The 12,601-nt window shown below is 38.8% G+C and overlaps 1 protein-coding gene across 2 annotated transcripts; it reads right to left on the minus strand.

Moving 5' to 3' along the window:
• Positions 1-357: 357 nt before the first annotated feature.
• LOC141598017 (uncharacterized) lies at positions 358-10,688 on the minus strand. 2 transcript variants are annotated; one of them, XR_012523236.1, is made up of 10 exons: positions 10,486-10,688; positions 9,512-9,746; positions 9,261-9,347; positions 8,921-9,090; positions 7,142-7,278; positions 5,563-5,737; positions 3,753-4,350; positions 3,007-3,119; positions 1,447-1,643; positions 358-978 (listed from the first exon to the last, which is right to left on the minus strand). XR_012523236.1 is itself a non-coding variant. In XM_074418060.1 (10 exons), exons 1-10 carry the CDS (start codon positions 10,647-10,649, stop codon positions 751-753), a joined length of 2,151 nt encoding a protein of 716 aa, XP_074274161.1. In that variant the 5' UTR covers positions 10,650-10,687; the 3' UTR covers positions 358-750. The 2 variants fall into 2 exon arrangements, 1 of the variants encoding a protein (XP_074274161.1); XM_074418060.1 differs by having other exon boundaries at positions 1,447-1,690; positions 10,486-10,687.
• Between the last annotated feature and the right edge of the window lie 1,913 nt (positions 10,689-12,601).

The raw sequence follows: 12,601 nt of genomic DNA on the forward strand, positions 1-12,601 counted from the left end.
AACTAACTACTTAGAAACGGAGTCAAGAAGTAATGAAACAAGATAAGTTAATGGTGTCGGAACTTGAGACAATGGAGTCGGGGTTTGGTGGTTAATGTGTCGGAGGTCCTAATACATATAGTGAGTGATTGTCGAAGGGAGGAGCAGTTGCAAGATCGGTTGGGCGTTGGTGGCTGGCCAACCGGCTGGCGACTAGGGGTGATGTTATGCCCTAATAATTTAAATCAGTTAAAATCAATTTGAGGTTTTCTAATTTAACCTTTATAGGTTCGAATTTTAGTATTATTAGGGTAGTACTCTATTACCAGTTCTACAAACAAAAGAGAAATTAACGGAATCAAAACTATTACACAAAAATAAAATAACGTCAAAACTATCAGATCAAAGAGGCGTATTTTGTACAATCTTTTACTGAATGTCAGTCAGTGGAATCCAGATTACAATTTCAGATGGAGTAAACCGAGGCCACATCCAAAAGGAAAACACAATTGTTACTCCTTTGAACAACTAGATACACAATCACATCTATCCATGAAATGTTAACCCAAAGATGAAAGATCAATCCTCGTACCGTAAGTCATAATATCGATAGATGAAAGGCTTGTTTCTCTTCCAATGCCGAAACACAACATGAGCTTCTGTTCATTTCCTCCCTCTAGTATTAAGATACTGCAACCGAAGAATAAAATCATTCATCATAGATGAAAGGCTTCTAGCAGAAACACAAGAACCTCCTCATCTATAAATCATTCACTTCTTTTTCTTACTCTCCTCGTGCTTAATGAGCTGAACTGGAGCAGCTGGAATCCGGAACCACCATTCCCGGACACGCCTCAACCATCTGTAACTGCTTTCTCTTCTCAAAGGCATTTCTCTTGTGTAAGACTCCATGAAAAGAGACAGGATTATATATTTCAGGGGCACTAGTATGAAGAATCCAGCTATCAAAAGCAACAAGAGGGCAACGCTGTATGTGGCCTGCAACACAGCCGCGGTAGGGGGTAAAGATATGAAAAATCAACAAACATCAAAAGTGAGAAGCTTACTAACTGTACATCAGGGGGAAGAAGAGCTCAGAAACTAATACTGTATTGCCTCTTAGCTATCAGAGATCTTTAGCTACCTTAATTTACAGCTTACTATCTAACATCAGTAAAATTTCCCAGACTTCCATTTATGGTGAGATAAACAGGGTAGATAATGTAATTTTAACCGTGTTGTTTCACACAGAGATTGTATTCAAATTATCTATAATCGTAAATGGCATCAAGCTGGTCTGCTAGTACTTCACAACAACAATTTTGTGAGGCAGTTTTATTGCATCAAACTACAAAGTCAACGAGTAGTGTACGTTTGGCTTGATTGGAAATGAAAATGGAAATAGCTGTCTGACGAATATCCACAAAAAAATATTAACATTTTAGGATACACAAATTGCAGCACTACCTGGGGAACCACCGCAAATAAAAGGGCTCGTATCTTCAGAAGAACAATATTAACGGCCTGGACCAATGCTTCAACCTGAGAGATTGCCTCTTGTAAAGTAATCAGCTGTTCCACAGCGTTTCGATTTGGAGGGGCTGTGATTCTGAAGGCATCTACAAGCTTCCCTTTGTTGACAACTCGGTGCCAAAGCATAAACGCTGCAGTGCAAACAAGAATGGATGGGAGGACAAAAGTGATCCATCCACTGAAATTGAAAGAGAAACCCAGGTCAAAAATCTGGGCAGAAAGCATAAGCAATATGGTTGATACCGATTTCCCAAAAACTAGGTCTATCATTCTATGGTCATTAATGGCCTAAGTACAGTTGTTGAATTGCCAATCAGAAGTGCAACGTGAATTCTTTTAGCAAGAGACGGTAGGCTGAGACACTATGGGTCCTAAAGGAAGATCAGTTAATTGTACTTTAAATCTCACTTTTTCAAAGTAGTATCTTGATATTTCAAATCTAACATGTGCGTGCCGTAACGTTACTATAGAATTTAACCATTTGTATTCTAATTACTCCCAGCATTTATCTGTGAGTGAGCAACTATACAACTCATGAACTAGGCTTTCCAAGCCATAAAAATGCCTTCATAAGGGAAAATTCTTTAAACATAAATTTCAACTTAAATTAAGACCAGGTTTTAACAACTCTCTCACTGAAAAGAGCATATCCCAGAATTTAACAAAAAAATGTACATATTGTTCTATCTGTTGTTCTAGCGCGGTTTCCAACCCAGCCTCCAGCAAAAAGGTAATAAAAACTTAGTTAAGACTTACTTAAGACGATTAAGTTTCATCTTACACAAGAGAGAGAATAACTTATTGAACTGCTCCGCTCTTGTTAACTGACCATTTTATGCAGTCAGAACTATATGACTTGAAACTTTGTGATTGCAACCAGACACAAACAGAACTCAGACAGAAGAAACAAGACACGGGGCCAGACGTTCAGATCCAAACCCACAACCAGACTTATCCCGACAAAAACATCCACACCCACAATCAGATACAGTAAGGGGGAATCAGAGTGCTCAGTGACAGGAAAACTAGAGTTCTGAGTGACTGAGATCAGTGGTAGGCTGATTTTGGTGATATAAACTCGTGAAGGGCTAAATTTGGACTCAGTAATTACATTAGTTAATTACTGTTAGGTATATTGAGTGGCAGGTTAGATTAATTCGAGAGTAAAAAAAGGGCATCACTGTAATTTTAATACAGAAATCAGGAAAAGTTGTTATTTTGCATGGTAAAACCTTCTCTGGTATGGATGGAAAGTTTAATGAGAGATGTCCGGGAAAGGAAACACAGTTTAATCAGAGATAGGCGTAGTAGTGAGATTACACGGAAAAGTTGTTGACTTGTTGTTGGCCAACCGTACGTCTAGACACGCCCATGATCATATGAAACAAAGATTCATGGGCCAGTGGGCAATGTATGCAGTTAGCTGAACTATTAAAAGTGAAGTGTCCTACAAAATGCCACCAAAATCAAAATATCAGGGCATGACAAAGTTACCTCACAAATATGTAGCACATCAGCACCATATAAACAGTTGATTTAAAAGGCTCCTCCCAGGAAGCCAAGACTTTTAAACGGCTAGCAAGTAGAATCAGTGGGAAAAGCAGCTCCTACAAGAAAGGATCATGCTATGAGTTTTTGGGATCATTAGAAGGGGAATAAAAAGGAAATGACAAAAGCAAGCCATCACGAAAGCAAATTAATTTGAAATTTTGATGACTTGTAAATGTACTATCAATTGAGATAAAGGAACAAAATGGAAACATACATCCAGTAAGTACATAAAACACATTAAAGGGGGAAGAAGAAACATACAATGGTATACAATGTTGCATTCATTTTCCCTTTATTATTGACAACAGGCACAAAATATGTCTTTTTTTTTTTTAGACAAACGGCACACAATATGTCTTACGGTTGACCTCCCAGATTGGGAATGGCTACCCACATCAAGGGAACATTTCCTGACTAAGAAGTCCGATGAAATCAGAGTTCCGCACTTTGAGGAGACAAAGATGATCTAAATATGCACAGGCTTTACCTTCCACCGATTGAGAGGAGCACAATGGCCATTTAGATGTCAATATGATTTCTAATTATGACGGCAATTACCAAAATAATTTCAATTAGCTCTTATGAAATTGAAACACATGTTATACATAAGCAGGCTTGTCATACACACACACACACAAAAAAAAAAAAAAAAACGTATACACGCGCAGAGAGATGAACAGAAATATTACTCTCATGATAACAAAATTTGCGTCTATTCCATCAACTTTAACTTGGTTAACAGTCAGCTGTGCTGCTTCAGCCTTTCCTGTATCCATTTTCAATTGTTTCACTGCTGCTTCTAATTGATTTGTTTCACCCACACAAACATATCCTCTAAGATATGTAGCTTTTGCATCAAATTCTACATCTTTGTCCAGGGTTAGTCCCAATACGCTTAATGTTACGAGCGAGACTGGACATTCCACAAGCTTCTTCTCAGTAAATGAACTACCAGATATATCCGCTTGTGCAGAGCATGCTCCGATACGTAATAAGCAGCTTGCCAGAGTTTCTAAAATGGCGTCTCCTCCAGGAAGATTCTCAGCAAGGTTAAAAACAAGCAATGATTTATAGTGCGATGAAAAGAAGTGAAAAGCCTCTCTAACTGCGCGACACCGAAAGATCCCCAGAATAGCCCTTGCAATTGCTTCAGATTCTTGAATTCCTTTGAGACTATATTTTCTTGTGAATTTGTGAGCACGTAATATCTCCAAAGTGATATCCAACCAGTAGTCTCTACGCGAGCTTCCTTTGAATTCTGGAAACTCCAAAAATACAGGCTCCACGCTGTAATTAAAAGAACTTTTAACTTCTACCAGGTAAAAAATTCCACACAAAAAATTCACACACACAAAAACAATCAAATGACAGGCTTTGTATCACTGATATGCTTTTGTGAAAGTTTTGTTTGAACCACAAAGAGGTATAACTTTTAGCAAGATAATATTATATCATAATAAAAAAAGAATGACAACTCAAGGTTGATTGACAAGCAGACACGAGAGTGCTCCATGAGGCAAGTGGGTGTGTCAGATGACACCCAACATCGCTCATATGGTTATGCCAAGATCACCGCTGGCCACGAAAAGCGGTATTGAGAAGGGCAATACTTAGTGTTGCTGTGCCATGGCCTAAGTGATCGAGTAAAATATATTTGGTAGAATCCTAGGTATGTGTCTTAGTACGAACCATGGAGCATCCTAGTGGACACTTGCGTCAAAAAAAGTAAGCCTAGTCGCCTAGATGGCTCGATTCTAAGAGGTATTGCTACTTTGAACAACCAACTTCATGCAACAATTATGCACTAATTATGTCACATAACAAAAGTATGTCCTTGAAACGGAGTATCCCTATGTATGGCATATCTGTAAGGCAAAAGCTTTGGTGAACACCCTACGTCCCTGCGGCCTACCCTTTGGCCTTTGAACAAAGGTGAGCTCTTAGCATCTTAGTCATGGAGACAAGCCCCATGGTGAGCGTCTAAATCAACTTGGACCATGGTGATTCCAGCTGCCAAGGCAAATGTTCATGGAAGAATGTTGTCAATAGTATGCACTATGCAACAATAATGACTAGCCATTGCATGTGGAGTGGTATGGTTCATTAACACACTCTGTTGTCCACATGTTCATGGCTAATGATCGCAACCAATGGTTAATGGTTGCGACCCTAGTCAAATGGCAAGACATTATTTGGATTGGATTCATACAGAACCTAGCACAAGATCAAGCTCTGCTGAAGACCTAATTGGTTGGGCAAATGGACAGATGACAAAAGGTTTGATTAATAAAACGGAATACAAAGGTATGATCGCATTGGCTCTAGCTCGTCTAGCGGAACCTTTTCATGTCCTATACATACATCGCACTACCAACTTCAGGAAAACTGAGAGCAAGAAAAAAGCAGCACAAGCTAAGTTCTACATATAAGGTAGTAACAGTAAGTAGGTTTCACTAATTTCAGAATTATATAGCATTTTGATATGACTGCAATACATACAGTGTTGATCGGTACATCACAGCCTTGTCGAACAGTCGAGCACCAAGCGGCCCAGTCAATTCCGGCTTTATAACCTGTTTCAAACCCCTTGAGAGATCATATCTTGCAGGCTTTTCATATTGACCTACTCCCAACGACTCAAAACACAAAGCTTTATTGCTTAGGGTCAACCTACCTGTAAATACAAACCAAGTCAGAGTAAAGACGATAAAAAATAAAATACAAGCAATACTCTTAGGAGTCATCAATGAAATCAGCAAGAATTAAGACAACAAAGCTCAGTAGCTTCAGAACTCTAAAATAGTTCAGGCACAAATGGCTTTTCGCCATGGTTCCTGACCAAAAGAGAGAAAATACAGGTTAAATAGTCTTCACCCTTTACTTTGCCAATACAGATTGCTAGACCATTGTACAAGTGATAGGAAGGACTTCTATTATACATGCATACCTTAAAGAAAGAAATTGGGGGAAAAAAATAGACACGGTAAAGTACATTACCACATCCCAATCCATCTCATGCTAACACATACATAAGGAGATATACAAGCGCCCCTAACCCACATGAGCTGGCACAAATGAAAATGCATACACAAAAGATATCATGCACATGCACAACTACAAGCCCTGCAGCAACAATGACCAAACACAAGCTTAGATGGTCAAATATGGTTCCTTGATTCTTACCCAGTAAAAATTCATGACTAAATTAAGCATGTCATTTTCAGCTAAGGGGTCTTATTTTCGAAAAAAAGATCTAGATTATCACCACAAAAACCCTTGAAATGGGATTAGATCAGAAGACATCTCAACAATTGCTATATGATAGAGAGAGCTAAGTGATGTCAGCATTCCCAAAGAACTTTATTGTCGAGTTAGCATTAGCCAAATGCTTTCCCTTGACTTTGGTGTCAACTAGGATTGAATATCTTCATTCACACAACAAGGCTGATGGCACCTGCCACAAAAATCCTCTAAGCCTCACCATGCTAGTAAAAAAAGCGAATAAAAGCTTCATCTCACGTTATATAGAGATAGCCGTTTCTCTGTCTATTTAAATGGTAAAAAGTTACTCCCTCCAATACTCAGGAAATGCCTCATATTCTGTTATTGGCCTATTCACTGCAATTGGCCCATTTCCATTTTGAGTAAGTTTTTGTTAGTAAAATTACCGTACTTTATTGGTGAGACCCACCACCCCACTCACAACCTTAATCCTTGTGCAAAAAGCTAATGGAGCATTTCCAAGGAATCAAAGGTAGTACTCCGTATGTATCTAATTGTAGAAATATATTCAGAAACGTTTTGAGAAAGGTTCTCAAGTCACAAGCCTTACCTTGTTCAAATAAAATTACTCTCTTTGACTACATGTCTATTTATTTGTTAGCAACATATCTTATTTTCAAACTCAGTCCATGAAAGAATCGGAATTTTTGGATAGGGCTCGCCCTGTTCAGATAAATTCAGATAAGTATTCCCAACGTCCTCCAAAAACAGGCCTTAGAAGAGAAGCTTGAAGATAGCGACTACTTGAAGGGGGAAAAAAACCTCACGTCAAAGTTTCTCAAGAACTGTGACTCACCAGGCCATGCAGATATTCCGATATGCTGGAGAACTGGCTGGGTGGGTACTGCACCATCAACATCTAAGATGACTTCACCATCAACAAGTTCCAGGTTAGATGAAGCTGCAACCACATTTTTTGCAGATTTGATCACCCTAGAAAAACGAAAATTAGGAAAAGCTGGAACCGGAAATTTCTATGCTCTAGTCCACTACAAGATGTGTATTAACAGCAAAGTTACCAATGCCCTTTGTTTGGTTAAAATATAGTAGTTAGCACTACCATTAACAGCTTTAAAGATGATAAAACAACGCCATGATTAGGAATTAACAAAAAGAAATTAATGAACTAATGACTGACAATGTCAGGCAAATCATGAAGAAAACTATTGAAATGCAAGCTTGATAGCACACTATTAATTTGACGCGATAGATAAGCATGATATGTGCCATTATGTCCCTGTCCAGAAGACCTCCCAGGACAAACAGCCTTACACTAATATGAAGTATGGTATCAACTATTCCCGGCCACAACTCCATATGAATACAATCTATACAACATCGTAACATGGTAAAGTGTCACTAGTGACTAGGTGAAGCAACACAGGTAACACCAACAGCGTCCCTTGCTATGAGCAAAACTATGCAACATCCCAGCAAAGCAGTTTGCTATCACTTCACGCATCCCAAAATGTCTGTCACTCTATGTTACTCCAACTCTTCTAGTTCTCTCGCGTACCAGTGTCCGACACTCGACACACGTACATGGATATGACACAATTTTCGACCAAAATATGCATAAATCCGACACTTGGATACGCACCCGTGTCGAATACTTTTAAACGAGTCTGAGTAACATAGCTGTCACTCTATTGGTCTTGCCACTAAAATTAGGAAGTCAAGAACATAATTTAAGGCATCTAACAAAGCATCCAAATATTATATCTATTGTAGCTGTCCAATTTTACTCCTAGAGTAGGCTAAATAAGCCTCCTAAACTAAACTCTTGCTGGTTCTGTATAAGTGAAACACTAAGTACGATAATAGAAAGCAGATGGACAACACCAGTAGTGACCAAACATCAGGCCTCACTCTCATGGTTGCAGATGCGCAAAAAGGAATATGCATCCATGGCTGATGCAAACAATTTATCCACAATCTTAAGTCCCGTAGAGTGTCATTGGTCTAAATTAATTAGAGGTGCTTATAGCAAGAGAAGGGTTTCCCAGTACGCCTTCATGGAACTAAGAGTTGTCTAGTTTATGAGGCACAAGGATCTCTTGAGGCACGTTCCACTGAGAAGTTGATCGCAAGTAAACAATATGTCTTTGGACATCAAGTAAAATGCCCCCTATGTTGAGGAGCAAACACATTAACAACCCAGGGTCCCGTGACCACAATCCATCTTCCTCCAAACACAAACTTCTAATGTCGCAATGCTTATTGACGCCAAAATGTGTAACTTGATGTTGTAACGGATTGATGGAGCAACATCATACAATGCTTGAGTAGCAATGCAATGGTACTAGCATAACTGCGTAATGAGATTCAATGCTTCCACATCAAGCCTCAGTAATTTGACACGTCAAGCAAGATATGCATATATTGCTAAAGGATAGCTACAACTACAAAGCTACGTATATAGGCCATTTGTACACTTGATCTGATCCTCATATTGTTTGTAATGATGTACCAATTCACTAAAAAAAGCAAAATGAAAAAACGGGATAACTGCACCACACCAAGTTTGGATAGTAACAAGTAACAAACTCAAAGAGCATAAGCTGCAAAAACTTACTTGTCAAGGCTCTGAAGGTACTTATCATATATGAGAAAGTGAAGTCTACTTCCTGAAGTGTTGGTTAATGCATCAAAAAGGTTTTGGGCAGTTACTACATCGGCAATAGCAGCGCAAGCAGGTGCTATTCTTGTAAATGCTTCTGGGCCAACAGTGTTTTCATTATTAACCTAGTGGTGATGAGTTAATGACGAGCAAATATAAGAACGGGCAGGTTAAAGAGTGAACCAGTTGCTATTGAAACATCACACATCGTAAATATAAATATATACAAATACACATGTAAGTGTATGTATATAAAGCACATAAGAAATAAAAGAGGCAGAACCCGATTTATAACCTGAGCAGCCATTTCCGTAGAACTTGTATAAAATAAAGACCATCCCTCATCATCTTCAATCTGATTGTTACTCGGGGAATCACTTTCCTACAAATTGACCCAAACAGAAGAGTAGTAAGCCTCAATAACAGAAATATAAGATTCCCGTTTGTAAAGAGCACCGAGTAATATATATCACTTAATATAAACGAGAAATGCTACTTATGATACCGAGGCATCTTACAAATATGATAAGCAATTTGCTGTCTCACTTTGTTAATTGGTTCAATATCAACTCCAGGGGCCTCCCACGCAAGCATCATGTCAAATGTCAAACGACGGAAATCTTTATCAATCAAGTAATCAGGACGAGAAGTGAAAAGTTGAAGCGCTTTGTATGAGCAAAATTCCAACAAGTTTCTGGCATATATGATTTGTTGTTTGTCAAGGTGAGGAAACTCGGTATCGAAACAAGTATGCAATTCTTGTGTAGATATATTCAAAATCCTGTAGACAGCATATAAAGAGCGGTGAAAACTAATGCAGCAGATAAAACCTCTAGAAAATGGAGTTATGGATTTTTGAAGTACACCAATACTCCCTCCATCCCGATCAATTTTTGTCTTTTGGTTTTGGCCTATGTTACTCCGACACTTCACTTAACTGCCGTGTCAGACAGGTGTCGGTGTCCGACACGACACGACACTTCAATTTAGACCACAAAACACGAAAATTCACCCCAAATAGTCGTATCCGACACGCCGACACCGACACGTGTCCGCGTGTCTGAGTAACACAGGTTTTGGCACAAAGACCAAGGAAAGAGGAGGGGGTCAATTATAAGATGATAAGTGAACCAAATTGAGTGTGAAAGATAAAATTGCTCACCAAATGCAATACTAAAATAGATAGGACAACAATTGACCGACACCCAAAATGGAATAGGACAACAAATGACCCGGACGGAGGGAGTACTTGTTTAAGACCCTCTTAACTTAAGACGGCTCTCACACTCGATTAAGACGGTCTTAAGCAATACCAACTATTTGAATAATAGAATTGATTAAATCAAGGGTCAAACATAGTGAATAATATGATCATCATTTCACAACAAAGGGAATCAATTAGTCAGGATAGGCAATTCAGAAACAACAACTCGTAGCGCAAAAGGGACAATAAAAGTGGGACGAAGGGAGTATAAAATACGGGAATCGTAGCGTAAATGATCAAAAGAAAAGAGGGGGACCTGGAACATCGGGAGACGACGGAGTTAGCGAGAGGAGACAGAAACGGGAGAGGTTTAGGGGAATCCAAGTCGACGGGAGAACGAGGGCTTGTTGAAGAAGTTCGCCGTTGGAAAATCGTCATTATGTTCTCCATTAATTTGGGGGTTTTGGTCGACTTCTCCATTTCTCGTTCTCCTAAGCCAGAGAAAGAAAGAGATTCATTTCCCGCTTTTCTACGCAATAGAGATGGGCCTCACAAACGGGTCAACCAGGGTCGGGTTTGGATCGGGTTAATTTTTGGTCGGGTCACTATGGTTTAGCCGGAGTTCATGCATGGTCGGGTCATTTAGGATCCAGGTGATTTTCGGGTCAACTATTATCAAGTTATTTATGAATAATAATTAGTTTGCAACACTAAACATTCTAGTCAGGTAATATTCGATCAGGTCAATTCAGGATCCGTCAAACTCGGGTCTTGAATTCGTGTGCCGAGTCAGATTATATGGGACGGGGTAGGTCAGTTTTGTCAGGTTTAGGGATGGCAACAGATACTGTACTCTGCCCAGATATGCATTACCCTACCTTACTGGGCAGAATATGGATCCTAGGGTCGGATACAAGTTCTTTATTTTGGAAAGAGATATGAATCTGGATATAGTCAACTAGACCCGAATACGAACATCAAACTCGTTTTCAATTTTAAAAAACCTATATATTTAAGAAATAAACCGGGGCAGCGCAGCCACAATCATAGGTTGAACTAGACATGTGCATGGATCGGGCTGACCCGGAGGCGGGTCGGGCTCACTTAAACAAGACCTAAACCGACCCTTGAGATAAGCGGAAGCTGGCGGGTCGGACTGGCTACTTCTGTGATTATTTTTTTGTACTCAAATTTTTATTATGATTCTATGATGACATCCTAAATTATGCTAGTCAATTCCACTGCTTGTCTATTGACACTATCCATCGATCAATGAATAGAAAAGGCTCAACTTGTATCTAAAGTTTTTTTTTTTTGATTAGGTAAGAAAACTAGATTGATCATCTAGGGTAGGACCAACCTATCTCATCCTTTCGAATGAGGGAGGTAAGTTGAAGCCACCGGCTATCAAACCACCTCGAAAGAGTTGGACATGAATGTCCAATAGAGCCCATGAAGTCAGCAACCTTGTTGGCTTCACGAAAGCAATGTTTAATCGTCATCACTTCATCGAAAAAATAAAGGTCTAATTTCACATCCTTGATAATACTAGAAATTTCCCAAATACCTCGAATCGAGTTAATAACACATAAATTATCACCTTCCACAATTAACTTTGAAATTCCTAAGTATTTAGCTGCTAAAATACCTTCTTTTAAAGCGAGAAGCTTCCGCAACAAGGATACTATTGGATCCACACTTTTTTGCTCCCAACAAAACGACTTTACCATTGTGATCTCTTATAGAATATCCTAAAGCAGTTTTATTACCTTCTAATCTCGATCCGTCAAAATTTAGCTTTAGGAAGCCGTTTCTAGGTTTTTCCCACCAAACTTCTTCCTTACTAAAGTTGTTTCTAGCCGACTCTTCTATCTCGGGATTGTTGAGATCCTTAAATCTAGTCACATTCCAGGTCTTAGTGCTATTATTACATAAAGTAATAAGTTTGCCTATACTAAATTAACATTATTAAAGATAATATCATTTCTATGAAACCATGCATTCCACCAAATAAAAATAATCTTAATAAAATCATCTATTGGAATTAAATCTTTGAGATAAATAAGTTTCGTTAGAAAACTTTGACTTGTAATATTATCATATTTTGACAAAAACTCGTTGAAGGTAATAATGTTCAGGTCTTGAATGAAAGACCCAATCAAAGGACATTCGTAAAAGAAATGATCTTTGTTTTCAATAGGATTGTTGCACATAACACATTGAGGTGGGACATCAATATGACTCTTAGGAAGTCTACTTTTCGTTGGAAGACCAGGCTTTCCAAAGAAAAAATTTCAATTTTGGTCAAATTCCAAATCCACTGAAATTCACATTTGTCAAGAGCTTGATCGAACAAACCTTGCGCTAACGAAGTTGCTGTTTTGGTAGAGAAATTTCCATCTACGGACAGCCCCCAAATGAGGGTATCTGGA

This window comes from Silene latifolia, chromosome 1 (genome assembly GCF_048544455.1).
Source record: "Silene latifolia isolate original U9 population chromosome 1, ASM4854445v1, whole genome shotgun sequence".
Lineage (NCBI taxonomy): Eukaryota > Viridiplantae > Streptophyta > Magnoliopsida > Caryophyllales > Caryophyllaceae > Silene > Silene latifolia.

Bases quoted from the DNA above. Each gene is read 5' to 3' on its own strand.
- LOC141598017 (XM_074418060.1), bottom strand. From the start codon at position 10,649: ATGGAGAAGTCGACCAAAACCCCCAAATTAATGGAGAACATAATGACG. The intron at 9,091-9,260 runs GTTATAAATCGG...CATCACCACTAG, and splicing joins CTACGGAAATGGCTGCTCAG to GTTAATAATGAAAACACTGT. The intron at 979-1,446 runs GTAGTGCTGCAA...GCTGTGTTGCAG, and splicing joins TATTTGCGGTGGTTCCCCAG to GCCACATACAGCGTTGCCCT.